This window comes from Hoplias malabaricus, chromosome 15, assembly GCF_029633855.1.
Source record: "Hoplias malabaricus isolate fHopMal1 chromosome 15, fHopMal1.hap1, whole genome shotgun sequence".
Taxonomy (NCBI): Eukaryota; Metazoa; Chordata; class Actinopteri; order Characiformes; family Erythrinidae; genus Hoplias; species Hoplias malabaricus.
The window spans coordinates 8353469-8370930 of NC_089814.1; the positions used below are offsets into that span (position 1 = coordinate 8353469).

General features: G+C 43.4%; 1 protein-coding gene across 1 annotated transcript in view; it reads right to left on the reverse strand.

The window, feature by feature from the left end:
* The window catches only part of dmgdh (dimethylglycine dehydrogenase), a 33583-nt gene extending 16368 nt beyond the window's left edge, over window positions 1-17215 (reverse strand). The window contains exons 1-6 of the mRNA XM_066646680.1: window positions 17046-17215; window positions 14296-14467; window positions 10862-10960; window positions 9285-9449; window positions 8193-8397; window positions 220-468 (exon numbers count right to left, since the gene is read on the reverse strand). Of these exons, the coding sequence (XP_066502777.1) occupies window positions 220-468; window positions 8193-8397; window positions 9285-9449; window positions 10862-10960; window positions 14296-14467; window positions 17046-17167 (1012 nt within the window). The 5' untranslated portion in view covers window positions 17168-17215. The remainder of the gene's footprint in view (window positions 1-219; window positions 469-8192; window positions 8398-9284; window positions 9450-10861; window positions 10961-14295; window positions 14468-17045) is intronic.
* Window positions 17216-17462: the final 247 nt, after the last annotated feature.

Here is a 17462-nt window from a genome sequence, read left to right on the forward strand (position 1 = left end):
GATGGCATAGGCACACACACACACACAAACACATACACACACACAAACACACACACACACAAGCCATAATCCTTAGTAAATATGCAGTTAATTAGTGCTTAATATTTACTTAAATTAACCTCATAAATGGACATTCCACTGATAATTTTTAAAAATGCTCTTTACATATTTACACTGCACGTCAAAATAAGTGGCTGTGATAAAGGTTTCCTTCTGCACCTGGAGGAACCCCGTCTCTGACCCAGGAGTCCTGCAGCACCATCTTCTCCTCCCTCTCGTAAGGTCCGAACAGCAGGCCGTCTCTCTCCTGTCTGAGGTAGTATGACCCCTCCAGGTCACGGATGACCGGCAGCTCCTTCTCCAAGGCTTTGACCTCAGGAACCGTGGCTGTGACCACGTACTGGTGATGGACGGGGATGGTGGGGTGCTCGAAGCCAATCATCTGCCCCAGCTCTCGAGCCCAGAATCCTGCCGGCGAATCAGATCACAGTTAGAGAAGAAGCTGTGAAATATCAGTATAGATGGATGTTAGGGCTCGATGTTGGAGGATTAGTCCTGGATCACAAATGCCACTGTAACTTATCACAAATGCACTGGAAGTAGTACCATCACTCCACAGAACACAGTTCCACTGCTCCACAGCTTAATACACAGTCCAAAACACATGTATAAGGAGTAGATAGATAGATAGATAGATAGATAGATAGATCTTTATTGTCACATACAAAGTTATACAAGTACAACATTGTAGCGAAATTAGCTTCCGTCTGTACACTCACATAAACAGGGGTTAGGTGTGTGCAACAGACGCGACCGCAGCAGGTTACCCGCGCCATCGTATAGTTAGAAGAAACAGCTAGATTAACATTGGGGAAGTGGTGGTAAAAAAAATGAAGGTCCCAAACTGTGCCTAAGAAGCACAGTGTGTGATCTTGAAAAAAAACAACACCTTTAGCACACAAAGCAATACACACATGTAGTTTCAGTGACGTAGACAAAAAGCAGTAGGAGGCGTGTTCAACGGGGAATGGGGGGGGACCAGGATCAGTTCGTGAAAATGTCCAGATGTAGTAGCGGTCACGTGTCCTTGAGCCCCAGCTCAGACAAGGGAGGTGCAGCAGATCTCCATGACGACCGTTCCTTCTGGAGGAGTTGAGACTATCAGCAGCCAAGGCCACTGATAGCAGGGGCAGCCAAAACAGATAAAGTTCAGCTTGTTAGAATCAGAGATGTGAGCTGAATTTTTTGCTATAGTCCCTCTGATTCAAAGTTCCAATTTTTCACTGGTCTTCCAGACGATCGATCTTGGCGTTCAAAGCCGTTAGTTGCTCCTTGATGGAATCCAAGCTTCTACTCACAGTCCCAGTCTGTGCGCCAACGGCTCTGCCCATCCCATCAATAATGTTGGTCAGTTTCTTTGGGCTGTTTACAACTGACTCAACTCTTCTAATTTTCCGATAAACCAGGGCACCACCTAATCCAATCAGCAGAAATCCCATGATCATAAATCCAAATAGGTATACATCTTCTATGTCCTCAATGGAGAGAGGCGCCGGACATACCACGCGCCACTTCTCCCATCCATCCATGGCATATCCAGCCAGCGTCGTTCCATCAGGACAGGAGGGCTCCCCCGTGCCCAAACTTCTTCTTGAGAAGATGGTGTCAATAGCGTTGAGAGACCAGCTGATCAATTCCATTTCTAATTGTAATTCGAAGAGCGGCGTTAGAGAGACCCCGGGTAGACAAGACAAGACCAGAGACGCGAGCAGGAGAGATAAGGAGCGGAGAGGGAGAAAATGCGACCGCCTCCCACGAGAGCAAGAAGGAGTAAACTCCTCTACTTCAGGGGGAACCCACTGGGAACAATGAGGGTCAAATCTCCTACTCCTTGTATAATCTCTATAATAAGGGCTTGGTCTATAGAAATAAAATGTGCTAGAGCAGCTACACATGAGCCTAAGTGGAAATCCTCAGTGCCGAGCATGGGTTAGGAAGACATAAAGCAGTGGAACTGTATTCTCTGAAGTGATAGAGCCTCATCAAACAGCTTTGGGATGAGTTGAAGTAGTATATGGTCCAGAATTAATCATACAACCCCAGTAATTTATGTGGCTGAATGCCATCAAATCATCCTAGCAATGTTCCAATGGTGTAAAGCCTTCCCAGAAAAGTTGAAGCTGAAGAAATGAATGAATGAGGGCGGCATGGTGACGTAGCAGGAAGTGTCACAGTCACACTGCTCTAGGGTCCTGGAAGTTGCGGATTTGAGTTCCGCTCTGGGTGACTGTCTGTGAGGAGTGTGGTGTGTTCTCTCTGTGTCTGCGTGGGTTTCCTCCGGGTGACTGTCTGTGAGGAGTGTGGTGTGTTCTCCCTGTGTCTGCGTGGGTTTCCTCCGGGTGACTGTCTGTGAGGAGTGTGGTGTGTTCTCTCTGTGTCTGCGTGGGTTTCCTCCGGGTGACTGTCTGTGAGGAGTGTGGTGTGTTCTCCCTGTGTCTGCATGGGTTTCCTCCGGGTGACTGTCTGTGAGGAGTGTGGTGTGTTCTCCCTGTGTCTGCGTGGGTTTCCTCCGGGTGACTGTCTGTGAGAAGTGTGGTGTGTTCTACCTGTGTCTGCGTGGGTTCCTCCGGGTGCTCCGGTTTCCTCCTACAGTCCAAAAATACACGTTGGTGGGTGGATTGGTGACTCAAAAGTGTCCGTAGGCATGAGAGTGTGTGTGTGTGTGTGTGTGTTGCCCTGTGAAGGACTGGCGCCCCCTCCAGGGTGTATTCCCGCCTTGCGCCCAATGATTCCAGGTAGGCACTGCACCCACCGTGACCCTGAACTGGATAAGGGTTACAGATAATGAATGAATGAATTCAACTAACACTATGCAAAGAATCAGTTCATGAGAATGAGTCATGCCTTGTGCTCTCTGAAAGCTAACCCTGGAGTTAGAGTCAGGCTCAAACAGCAAAAGCCTCTTGTAAATTGCCCTGCTCAGGGGTCCAGCAAAAAAAGAACAAACAACAACCTGCGGATGTCAACTGCTTAAACAAAAGAAATTTAACTTCCACAGAGATTTGTGTAACATTATTAGTAATAAAACCTGTGCTCCTTCATCCAGAGAAGTGTGGGGGATATTGGACAATGATCTGCTCTGTGTAGAAATGAGGGAGAAATAAGTTTAGAGAAGGCATGTGTTGTGTTTGGCAGAAGACTAAAAGCAGACCAGATTAAAGTCTAAAGGAACACATATAGTTCAGATCTAGCTGAATTAGGGCTACAATATTAAGGTTATATAACACTATGACCTGCTTCAACCTCCGCACTGAGGGGCTCTGTATGCCTCTGTACTCCACACAGAGAGAGAGAGAGAGAGAGAGAGAGAGAGCTAGAGAGAGAGAGAGAGAAAGAAAGAGAGAGAGAAAGAAAGAGAGAAAAAGAGAGAGAGAGAGAGAGAAAGAGAGAGAGAGAAAGAAAGAAAGCGAGAGAGAGAGAGAGAAAGAAAAAGAAAGAAAGAAAGAGAGAGAGGAGAGAGAGAGAGAAAGAAAAAGAAAGAAAGAAAGAGAGAGAAAGAAAAAGAAAGAAAGAGAGAGAGAGAAAGAAAAAGAAAGAAAGAGAGAGAGAGAGAGAGAGAAAGAGAGAGAGAGGTATGTCTCTGACGTCCACTTACATACACATCCAAACTAACTTAAACATGGACCAAGTCCCTGACCTCACTAATGTTCCCATGGCTGAATGCCATCAAATCCTCCCAGCAATGTTTCAGCATCTAGTCTGAAGCCTTAAGCTTAGGCTGGAGCAGCAAACAGGGAACAAAATCTTGTAGAATTTCAGAAAAAAAGCTGGATGTTAAATGGTGGCTGGAGCAAAACCTTGTATCTTCATTTTATTTTATTTACGTAATTTGAAGTGTGGAGGTGGAGGTGTTATTTTCAAGGCATTAGTGGGGTGTTTAAGGGGGGGCTAATCCCAAAGGTAATGGAAGGTAAACACAGTTTCACTGCTCCACAGCGCACACAGACACACACACAACACTTGGAGGTCTTAAAGCCCTACAGGAGAAACATGATTGCAGAGTGACCTTAGGCTCATGTGCAGCTGCTCTAACACATCCTATTTAGATGAGATGAGAGGTCTACAGTGAGTGTGTAAAGAGCACACACACACACACACACACACACAGGATCTAAATGAAGCACCTACAAATAAATAAATAAATAAAACACACTGATCCTCAAAAGTCCCATTCTTATCTGCCATTTTTCCGAATTTCCAATTGTTCACTTCCGTGAAACCAACTACAGTGAGAACACCCAGCTCCAGTGGTGTATGGCCCGTTTGAACGTGCACATGTCTCAGCTCTGCTCTGGGAGCTTTAATGAGCTACAGACGTCTCTGTGTCTATCAGCACAGAACCTGAGGGAGGACAGGGTTAATATCAGCAGGAGGGACGGCTTGTTGACTAAAGGGTGTTTTTGTGGGTCAGTGGGGTTCAGGCTGAACCAGATCTGTCTTTCCCAATGTAACAGACATTCCTGAGGTCCTGACCTTTGATGTTTGACGGGACGTGTGATTGGCGGAAGGAGAGGCAGGCCCCGGGTTTTCTCTCGTTTTATGTTTCAGCTGCAGGACAAAACTGGAAATGAACTGATTAAGCTACAGTACTCACTGCAGTGTGCAAGGGCTAGAGTAGAGTACAAAAAAAAAACATGGAAAAGCAACTGATAGGCACCCAGCATGCAGAGGAAAGGGTTAAAGATCCCGGCGGCTGAGTCTTGTGTGCGGCTCTTTTCTGGGAAAAGTGTAAAGAAAGGAAAACATGCAGAAAATATGTGGAGGGTGTGTGGGAGCAGCTGCTATTGGCCGATGTCTGTTCACTACTGGCTGCTGGTGAGAGCTGATTGGCTGAGAAGGAAGGCGGCAGCACGAATCCAGAGAGCCAGAGGTTATGAAACAGCAGAGCCAAGCCACTCCTGACCTCATCCACTCTCTACAGAGTGTCATAAAAAAAAGACTTGAACGAGAGAGGGAAAGGAATGTGAACGTGTGCAAAAAACTTTGGCTGGAGTTTGTTATGCCACAGCAGAATTGGGTTAGCACCGACAAAAGCCCCATGACCCTCATACCCCACATAATAATCAAGACTTTCAGACCAGGAAAGTTCTCTGGAGTGAAGGAGCTCCATCCAATATCTTTGAATGAGTTTTAACTAATCATCCAACACCTGAACATGTCTTCATTGAAGTTCTGGTAAGACTGAATACAACCAAATCCTCACAGCTATACCCTGCCCTCTAGTTTTAAACCCTCCCTAAAGAGTAGAGGCTGTTACAGCAGCAAAGATGAGACAAACGACTTGATAATGCCCTTGACTTTCAAATCTGGTATTAGTGTTAAATTAAATGAGGTGTCTTTAAAGGTAATGTCAATGATTCTGGGGAACTGCTGTTCTCTCGCCTTTGTTTACATTCAGAAGATCTGCAGCTTTTAATGTGGTTTAACTTGTCTGTACGTTTTTATTCACTGTATGAATTTCCACAGAAACTCATTTGTAACCTGAGCTGTTTAATTTTGTAGCATTTTGGCTCTGTGATTACTTTCATGGTATCAGATGATTTAAGGTGGAATTTACTATGATTCCAGAGAGCACTGTCACTAACTGTGATCACACTGCTCATAGATAGCAGTGAGGAACGAGGAGCAGAAGCTCTGGTTTCTAGCCGTTTTGCGCTCATTGTGTCTGTTTTGCGCTCTCAGCTCTGTGATTGGACAGATTCAGATGAGGGGGTGGAGCGATCCTAAAGTCTCTGTATTTGACATCAGAAGTAGAGTAGAATCAGAACAGCTGGTTTTATCCCATGTTTTCAGACATAGGCACATGACAGAAGACTTCCTTATTTCATTTTATGTAGTTGGCTGGGTTTCAGATGCTCACTATAAGTGATTAATTAATTAATTCATTGTCTGTAAGCGCTTATCCAGTTCAGGGTCACGGTGGGTCCAGAGCCTACCTGGAAACATTGGGCGCAAGGTGGGAATACACCCTGGAGGGGGCGCCAGTACTTCACAGGACACTTTTGATTCTCCAATCCACCTACCAACGTGTTTTAGGACCGCAGGAGGAAACCGGAGCACCAGGAGGAAACCCACGCAGACACAGGGAGAACACACCACACTCCTCACAGACAGTCACCCGGAGGAAACCCACGCAGACACAGGGAGAACACAACACACTCCTCACAGACAGTCACCCGGAGGAAACCCATGCAGACACAGGGAGAACACACCACACTCCTCACAGACAGTCACCCGGAGGAAACCCATGCAGACACAGGGAGAACACACCACACTCCTCACAGACAGTCACCCAGAGGAAACCCATGCAGACACAGGGAGAACACACCACACTCCTCACAGACAGTCACCCGGAGGAAACCCACGCAGACACAGGGAGAACACAACACACTCCTCACAGACAGTCACCTGGAGAAAACCCATGCAGACACAGAGAGAACACACCACTTCAGTTTGACATCAGGTGGCCCTTCTCTCAGGTTTACCTGTTAATGCCCAACAGGGTCAGCTACTAAAAACATACGTATAAAGCATGCGCATTTAATTTGTATTACTCTATTAAAAACACTCACTAACATACCACCATCATGTCAGTGTCACTAACATGATCCACCACCGCAATCATACCTCGGTGGGCCTCCTGACCAGTGAGTAACAAGGTGGATGGCAGATAATAAAGTATGCAGAGCAACAGTGTGTAACTACAGATCTACATAGTGCTTCTGTGTGGTCAGTGGAGCAGAGAGAATGGACAGTGAATGCAGAAAAAAGCAGGCGGTCCTAATGTTATGGCTGATCAATGCATGATCCAGGCTGCAGTGGGGTCTCTCAGGGTTAATGTTGATTTTTCAGTTCCTCCATTTACTGACCTTTGTCTGTTTGTTTGCATCTGTGTCTGCAGCCTGTTCTCCGGTCACTTCGTGTTTGACCCTGGACTGTGTATGTGTTACATGAACCATGGGGCGTATGTCATTATACTGAACTATCACTGGATTAGGAACACCTACCTTGTATCTACACTCACTGTATATTGTTTCAGCTCCATCGACTAGTAGGTAGCTGTTCCTAATCCAGTGATCGTTCAGTGTATGAATTCATAATCTCACTCAGGCCTGTCACTAGAGATTAATGATTAAGGGCTAAGCTGTAACCAGGGAGGTCTGGGGTAATTGCTCAGAGCAGCAAATTTCTTTGATGAGGTAAAGATTAAGCAAAGCCACAAGGAGCTGCTGCCTTTACAAAAACAAATTTGAATTTCCATCACCAGGTAGAAACACGAAAGAGTTCTGTACAGATATCGGTACAATATACAGTCATAACGTCAGAAAAGAACATGAACATCAATTCAGTCTGCGCTAAATACTACTGGCACCCATGTTCCACAGTCTAGAACCCTTGAAGAACCACACCCCAACTTCGGTAGAGGACTGTGATTGGACAGTGATTGCTTTTCAATTGTGGCACGAATAGAGCACTGCTCTCAGCTGAAATGTACGTTCACCGCGCCACACCGTGGAATACAGTACAGTTGGGGTGTATTTTTCAGTGGTTTGAGTTCAATTCTGAAACGAATTCAGCATTTTATTCTTTAAATGGAAATCAACACATTATTTATTCTGGTAAGAGACAGAGCAACATTAAATCATCATTAAATCACGTGTATTGCATTGAGACGTTTATTTTTGAAGTATCTCATGATGTAAATCAATACAGTTTTTGGAGGTGACTGTATTCAATTTCGACAATAATTCAGCATGTAATTTTTGTATATTTTTAAATTCAGCATGCATTGTTTTTCAATAAAGAGGCCAAGCAACATGAAAACAATGTAACAGTAGTTTTCCCTTTAATTTTGGAACATATTTTTCATGTTAGTTTGGGAAAGTAATGACGTGTGTGGATTGCATTTAACATAAAAAAATTCTATAAAAAACCTAGAAACCAGTGTATAGCAGCAGAATCATTTAAGGTGGAATTGAAAATTCTATAAAAAACCTAGAAACCAGTGTATAGCAGCAGAATCATTTAAGGTGGAATTGAAAATTCTATAAAAAACCTAGAAACCAGTGTATAGCAGCAGAACCATTTAAGGTGGAACTGAAAATTCTGATGGCTGATATGTCTGAACTGACCTGCGGTGTTGACGATGCGGTTAGCCCGGATGGTCCCATGAGGCGTCTGGACATCCCACTTCCCGTCGGCTGTGGGAGAAAGAGCTGTAACAGGAGCGGGGCTGTAGATCTGAGCACCGAACATACGAGCTCCTGCAGCAAGAGCCATGGTGAGAGAGTAGGGGTCAATGTGGCCATCACCAGGAGTGTAGAGCCCTGCCAGCACCTGAGACAGAGAGAGGGATGCAGTGTTAACATATAAAACACAAACTCATTTTCCTGTACTGTGCAAAAGTTAGAGACCACACTTCATTTATTTAATGTGCTGCCAACAAGCATTATTAAAAGTTATTAATTTTTTAGTAGATATCCCAAAGCAGGCTGTGTATGAGGAAGTCAAGTCAAAGTAAAAACAGCTCGAAACCCTTTCCCATCAAATACAAAGCAAATTTTTTTCAAAATTATTGAAGTGTGTCACTCTCTGTGATGAGCAGAAATAACAAAGAGCCCTTTTATCAATCCTGTATTTCCACTGTCATTTATAATCTTTACTTTAATATGTTTGCCCCTGGAACTGGGATGTGCCCAACAGCTGGATTTTCTCTCTTAAGGCAACAGTTTGGAGTTGCAGAAGTGGTTCGGACAACACAAAAGCTGCTTGGAGGATTTTTAAAAGTTATTTCATTTCACAGCTCTTATTTCACAGGTTCTGACATAAACGCTGCAAAGGTTCACACAGGGAAAACACACACGTGCGCCTCCCTGGCCAAGGCCAAGCCTATAAAACATTTACAGTGAAGGACTGCGCCTGGGTTAATCAGTCCTCAAAGGTTAAAAATAATTCTCTCTGCTTAAAGCCGCCTTTACAACTGACTGTCACCTCTTCTTGGAGCAAAATGGGATCTGGATTTGGAAAAAATAAACACCTTGGTGGAGCGGAGATGAAATAGAGCGTATGAAACCAACACGATTTTGAAATCTACAATTGTTACAGAGTATGGTCCAATTATGTTCCCTGACCAACTAGTGCTGAAATGTGCACTTGATGGTACCACCATAGTGACCTCTTTTCACATGTGAGTGAGTGTTTTAAGGCTCTATCCTGGATCTGACCTTGTCTATGTTGAGCAGGGGGAAGAGCTGGTGGACTGTCTCTGGTCCGATGAGGAACTGTTGTGTCGGGTGCCAGTGAGTGCGGGTCATCTGGTACTTCATCTCGTCCACTCTGGCCGGAGTTGAGGCGATCCTCACACTGCCCGGCTGGTGGAAGCCCACCGCCTGTATCAACAACATTGACATTTAGATTCAGACCTTACCTTGTGAGACACTTTAGGTTCAGGTGGAAGCATATCAAAACATATCAACACTTCTATAACAAGTTTTCTACAATTAAGCTAGAACTAAGATCGGCACGGTGGCAACTGGTGGCACACAGCTCCAGGGACATGGTCCGGGTGACTGTCTGTGAGGAGTGTGGTGTGACTGTCTGTGAGGAGTGTGGTGTGTTCTCTCTGTGTCCGCGTGGGTTTCCTCCGGGTGACTGTCTGTGAGGAGTGTGGTGTGTTCTCTCTGTGTCCGCGTGGGTTTCCTCCGGGTGACTGTCTGTGAGGAGTGTGGTGTGTTCTCCCTGTGTCCGCGTGGGTTTCCTCCGGGTGACTGTCTGTGAGGAGTGTGGTGTGTTCTCCCTGTGTCTGTGTGGGTTTCCTCCGGGTGACTGTCTGTGAGGAGTGTGGTGTGTTCTCCCTGTGTCTGCGGGGGTTTCCTCCGGGTGACTGTCTGTGAGGAGTGTGGTGTGTTCTCCCTGTGTCTGTGTGGGTTTCCTCCGGGTTACTGTCTGTGAGGAGTGTGGTGTGTTCTCCCTGTGTCTGCGTGGGTTTCCTCCGGGTGACTGTCTGTGAGGAGTGTGGTGTGTTCTCCCTGTGTCTGCGTGGGTTTCCTCCAGGTGACTGTCTGTGAGGAGTGTGGTGTGTTGTCCCTGTGTCCGCGTGGGTTTATTCCATGACCCAGAACTGGATAAGCGGTTACAGACAATGAATGAATGAATCAATGAATGAATAAATAATTAGCACTAAAAGAAAGGACATGAATAAAAAAACACCAGTATTTTTATCTGCTCCGGGCAAATATTTATATTCTATTTAGAAACCAGAGAAAACTGTTATTAAAAAGTTATTTGAGCAGTAAATGTTTATTTTCTCCAAAAAAAGCCCTAATATTAGAATAAAATCCAATAACATTATTCCATTAAGCGTGGTATTGTGTGTGTGAATGTGTGGGTTTAACCCTTTCCACATCTCTCCTTCTGACAGTCCAATAGTATTTGAAGTTATCATCCTTTAGCTAGTTTTACCAGTTAATAAATACTTAAATCAAGCGTGCTGTTGATTTAACACATCCAGACAATTTTATTTATTGTCATTTTATATCATTTTATACAAACTGCACACGGTACTATGTACTGTTTATAGTCCTTCAGTAATTTCCTGCCTTCACTATTCCATTTCTAACATCTAACAGCTGATCAGCAGAAAGGAATCTTCTTACACTATAGTTCAGATTCACAGTCAGTCTCTTCCCAAAACACTTTCTTGACTTGTGAATAAAGGTGAGTCATCACACAATTGTACTATAAACCTCAATTAACTGAACAGAGACACAGTATAATTCATATTAACTCCTGAATGTATTACCTGACCGGTCTCAGCCTCGAGTTGCTCATAAAGCTTAATGCTATGGTAGTGAATCTTCTTCAGGTTGATGCCTGGGTGATAGTACGTGGTCAGGCCAGCCTGGGGAGGGAATCAACAACAACAACATCATCATCAACTTTATGATTACAGTATTATTATAGACCCTACCCACCCTATCGTTAATATCCTGGATGGAATTAGCAGCAACTGTTCTCATGATGGAACAATTAAATCACAATTAAAAACAACAGGGGCCATGCTTAAACTTTCTACAACATTACTGACCTAATTTGCTGATGAATGCTGCTGCTACTACTACTATTGCTACTACTGCTACTACTACTACTGTTGCTACTGCTACTACTACTACTACTTCTGCTGCTGCTACTGCTACTATTGCTACTACTACTACTACTACTACTACTATTAGTACTACTGCTATTGCTACTACTACTACTACTATTGCGACTAATGCTACTACTACTGCTACGACTAATGCTACTACTACTTCTGCTACTACTACTACTACTGCTACTACTATTGCTACTACTGCTACTACTACTATTACTGCTACTATTGCTACTACTACTGCTACTACTTCTGCTGCTGCTACTGCTACTACTATTACTGCTACTACTACTAGTACTACTGCTATTGCTACTATTGCTACTACTACTACTATTGCGACTAATGCTATTACTACTGCTACTACTACTACTACCACTACTACTAATGCTACTACTGCTACTACTAATATTACTGCTACTACTACTGCTACTACTACTATTACTATTACTATTGCAACTAATGATACTGCTACTACTAATACTACTGCTACTACTACTACAACTGCTACTACTATTGCTACTACTACTACTACTATTACTGCTACTACTACTATTGCTAATACTACTGCTACTGCTACTATTACTATTGCAACTAATGCTACTACTACTACTACTGCGACTAATGCTTCTACTACTACTACTACTATTGCTACTACTACTACTATTGCGACTAATGCTACTACTACTACTGCTACTATTACTGCTATTACTACTACTATTGCTACTACTACTATTGCGACTAATGCTGCTACTACTACTACTACTACTATTGCTACTGCTATTAGTGCTACTACTACTATTGCGACTAATGCTACTACTACTACTGCTACTACTATTGCTACTACTGGTACTACTGCTACTATTACTGCTACTATTACTACTACTACTGCTATTGCTACTACTACTACTGCTACTGCAATTGCTGCTACTATTGCTGCTACTACTGCTATTGCTACTATTGCTAATACCACTACTATTGCTATTGCTACTACTGCTATTGCTAATACCACTACTACTGCTATTGCTAATACCACTACTACTGCTATTGCTACTACTACTGCTGCTATTGCTACTACTACTATTGCTACTACTACTATTGCTACTACTACTACTCCTACTACTGCTACTCCTACTACTGCTACTCCTACTACTACTATTGCGATTAATGCTACTACTGCTACTACTACTGCTACTATTACTGCTACTACTACCATTGCAACTACTACTACTACTACTATTGTTACTACTGCTATTGCTACTACTGCTACTACTACTACTACTATTGCTACTACTGCTATTGCTACTACTGCTATTGCTATTGCTAATACCACTACTACTGCTATTGCTACTACTGCTATTGCTACTACTACTGCTGCTATTGCTACTACTACTATTGCTACTGCTACTATTGCGACTAATGATTAATGCTACTACTACAACTATTACTGCTACTATTGCTACTACTACTACTACTGCTACTACTACTATTACTACTATTGCCATTGCGACTAATACTACTACTGCTATTGCTACTACTGCTGTTGCTTATTGTTATTGTGACTAATGCTACTACTACTACTACTACTATTGCTACTACTACTATTGCTACTACTACTACTCCTACTACTGCTACTCCTACTACTGCTACTCCTACTACTGCTACTGCTACTACTACTATTGCGACTAATGCTACTACTGCTACTACTACTGCTACTATTACCATTGCAACTACTACTACTACTATTGTTACTACTGCTATTGCTACTACTACTACTACTATTGCGACTATTGCTACTACTACTACTATAGTGACTACTACTACTACTGCTACTACTACTACTATTGCGACTAATGCTACTACTACTGCTGCTACTACTATTGCTACTATTACTGCTACTACTACTACTACTAGTAGTGCGACTACTACTACTACTACTACTACTATTACTGCTACTAGAAACAAAAGAAGACCAGTGGGTCCTAACGCCTGTAAGATCATATTAGAGCTGTAGCTGTTTGGTCAGACTCTGGTGAAGAGTGTGACTTCAGGTCAACCATAGACTGCAAGACTTGATTTGACAGAGTAACAACTTAAAACATGGCTGAAATTATTAAGATTTCCACATTAAATGTTGGAAAATGTTCCATTTTGGTGCCTTCAGTCCATCACAGATGGTGCAGCAGCCACATTTTGGTGCCTACCGGGCGGAAGGGTGAATCTGATTAAGAAGCTGGTGAATCAAGGCTGGGCTATGATCACGGTCAAAGAAATGAAATTGCACTAAACTCACAGGAACGGCACCAATTGTGAAATATAGATGCAAACATTTAACCAGCCAATAAACCTGCCGTCAGATTGCGTAACACAACAGTGGGTGTTTTCTGCTCCGAGGGTAGAGTTTCTGTCCACAGAAGGGGAGAGGAATGTTTTCCAAGAAGTAATAACTGGGTCAAACTTTCACTCTCTCTCTCTCTCTTTGAATCCTCCCCTAGCACCCTCCTCTCTCTCTCTCTCCCTCACTGGTTAACCCTGACACTCTCACCTGTTCATGCAAAACATGCAAAAACAACTGGTCAGTTTTATCTAAGTGAAATTCAATAAGGATTTACATCTTCACGCACTGTAGAACTGAAGTAGTGCAGACGTTGTCTTAAAGTGTTTAACACGTGAATGTATGTAAAATAGAGATTTTGATCTTGAAAATATTAAGTTGAATCAAACCACCTGAGTGACTTATTACCACATGCAGTGTTTATATTTGTAAACTGTCGCTCTGGATGAGACAACAACCTAAAGACATGTGAACTGCACTGTTGCCTTTGTGCCATTTGTAGATCTGTTTTGATGGTGCTTTTAATCCAATAGGAAAAGGCCTGATTTCATTCCATAAGGCCTTGATCAGACAGACAGCTCACAGCCCATTCTTCCTTTGAGCAGAGCAGAGCAGAGCAGACGAAACGCAATCCGAAGAGCAGTGTTAAGAAAGACATCAGATCTGTTCACATCCTGCAGCGTGAACAATGCACAAGTTATTTCAATCTAGCTCTTTAAGAATGAGGATCTTTAAGTCTCTGCGTTAAACCTACAGCGTGCCATGTGGATCCAGCCGTCAGTTCTGACTTCTCCAGAAGAACCACGTCCTTCTGACCCGCTTTGGCCAAATGATACGCCAAACTCACACCCACACATCCTCCTCCGATTATCAGCGTCTCAGCAGAGTCCTTCAGCCTCTTTCTCAGCACTCCCACACCTCCATCCCTGAGAGAGAGAGAGAGAGAGAGAGAGAGAGAAGGGAAGATGATAGAAGATAGAAGAGATAAAGAAAAATATAAATATATATATATACAGAGAGAAAGAGAGAGAGATCCAGAACACTCACAAATGGATAATCATTGTGTGTGAGTGACTGTGTGTGTGAAACTCTCCACAGGTGTGTGTGTGTGTGAGTGAGTGACTGGGTAAGTGTGTGATGCCCTGTGATGGACTGTTGTCCTGTCCAAGGTGTGTACAACCATTTCAACCATTGGCTACCTACGGTAGGTGAATAATGAGTTTTTTAAGGTGCATTGCATCTTATTTGAAACACTGGGTCTTCTGAAGTGCAGGATCTCTGTGCTATTGTGTTGCAGAACAAAAGCTCCTCAACGTTTGATTGATTTATTGATGAATTAATAAGCTGAAGTACCTATATAAGGACTTATAACGGCTTCCATAAATCTGATGATGGTTTGAGATGACCAATCAATATTAAATAATTAAAAGGTCACTGACCTCTGCCACAATGACACATTTCCCTGACCACAGCAACGCCGGACCATGCTTAAAGGTGCCCTCACGCATTTTCTCTAATGATTCTTCTTCACATAATAAAACAGTCATTATACTGACACCTAGTGTGACACCTTGTGTCAGGCATTCTAGACCCAACATGTTTTAAACATGGCCACCACCGTGTGTGCTACCCGCTCTGTGGAACATATACTGGTTCGTTCACGTACTATAAAGAATTTGACACTCAAATATGAGATGCACAGTTTGCTACATCTTCACTGAGTATTCATTTAAAGGAATAGTTTGGCTAAAAGTAAATGCTCAACTCAAGCTCTCGTCCAATCACTGTCACTGACTGTCAAGGTCTCACAATTGTTCATTACCATGCACATACTTACAGCCTTGCCATCACAATCCTGCAAACCTCCCAGGAACCTGCTGGCAGCTTCATTAAAGGAATAGTTTGGTAGCAAATCAAATTAGCATTGTTTACTGCTGACCTCAGATGCAGTTGATCGGCAAAGACGTGGTGGGTTTTAGAGTTTTGCTTTAAAGGTATCAGCGAAAAAGCCCTCAAACTGTGTCCATGTCTTAATAAAAGTCTCACAGACGAGTGGGTGGGTCTGGCTCCCCGTGGACTGTAAATTTGAATGACCGCTCCCTGTGAAGTTAAAGGCTATGCTCATCATTTACATATGTATAATGTCTCATTATTCACATTATTTATAATATATTTATAGTTTAGTGTCGCAGTCACACAGTTCCAGGGTCCTGGAGGTTGTGAGTTCGAGTCCCACTCCGGGTGACTGTCTGTGAGGAGTGTGGTGTGTTCTCCCTGTGTCTGCGTGGGTTTCCTCCGGGTGACTGTCTGTGAGGAGTGTGGTGTGTTCTCCCTGTGTCTGCGGGGGTTTCCTCCGGGTGACTGTCTGTGAGGAGTGTGGTGTGTTCTCCCTGTGTCTGCGGGGGTTTCCTCCGGGTGACTGTCTGTGAGGAGTGTGGTGTGTTCTCCCTGTGTCTGCGTGGGTTTCCTCCGGGTGACTGTCTGTGAGGAGTGTGGTGTGTTCTCCCTGTGTCTGCGTGGGTTTCCTCCGGGTGCTCAGGTTTCCTCCCATGTTCCAAAAAAAACACACGTTGGTAGGTGGATTGGCAACTCAAAAAGTGTGTGTGTGTGTGTGTGTGTGTGTGTGTCACCCTGTGAAGGAGTGGCACCCCCTCCAGGGTGTGTTCCTGCCTTGTGCCCAGTGATTCTGGGTAGACTCCGGACCCACCACAACCCTGAATTGGATAAGGGTTACAGACAATGAATGAATGAATGTTATGCAAAATATATTTCTACTTTATATATATTGGCTTGACATATTCACATTTATATTTTATAATTATATTATAAAATATTATAAAATATAATATTATAATTTATATTCCTACATTCATGTTTATTGCACCTGTCTTAGCATTATGCTAATTATGAATTTGAATCAATCAATCTATCTATCTATCACACAGACAGGTGGCCATGTTTAAAACTCGTTTGGTCTAGAATTCCTAACACAACCAGGACACTGGGTGTCAGTATAATGACTGTTTTATTATGTGAAGAAGAATCATTAGAGAAAATGCGTGACAGAGGTCAGTGACCTTTAATTATTTCATATTGATTGGTCATCTCAAACCGTCATCAGGTTTGTGGAAGTCGTTATAAGTCCTTATATAGATACTTCAGCTTATTAATTCATCAATAAATCAATCAGACGTTGAGGAGCTGCTGTTCTGCAACGCAGCATGTGACGATAGCACAGAGATCCTGCACTTCAGAAGATGCTTTATCAGTTAACAATGCAAATTAGGCGCTGACCCAGACAGAGATGTGTAAATACACCAAGGAGCAGTTAAGACCTGGAGTAATGCAATACACCCTTTAAAAGTTGTACACAGGTAGTTGTTTTTGGACGTGCATGTAGATACATTTCTAAAAATCCTGGACATAGAGATGTTTGCATAAAGAGCAGCTGACAAACAAAGACAAGCTCAAGCTTCACTCCCATAGCCTCTGTGTTGTCCTCACCTCTCCTGTGTGTTCCTCTGGACTGTGAAGCTCACTGTCCTCTCTGTGGCCTTCCCCAGTCTCCCCCAGAAGCTCAGCTCTCTCCTTAACCTCGTGTTAACTGTGTTTAAAAGTCTGGACATGTTTCTAAGGTCTGGTCCTTTCTCCTCCAACTTCCAAACACCACACTCCTCTCCTGAGCTACTCAGACACGCCTCCACACGCAGGCTGGATCGTCCACCCGCTTTCCGTCAAAGGCCCCGCCCATTTTGCTGTGATTGGCTGGTGGTTCTGCCCAATCAAAGTATTTAAATGCGAGCACCTGCCAATCAGAGCGGAGGAAACTTGAGTTACCTTAAAACAGGTGGGAAACACAGGGTTACACTTTAAAACAGTGGTGTCCAGACTTCGGGGTTGAGTTAACGCTTAAATGACCGT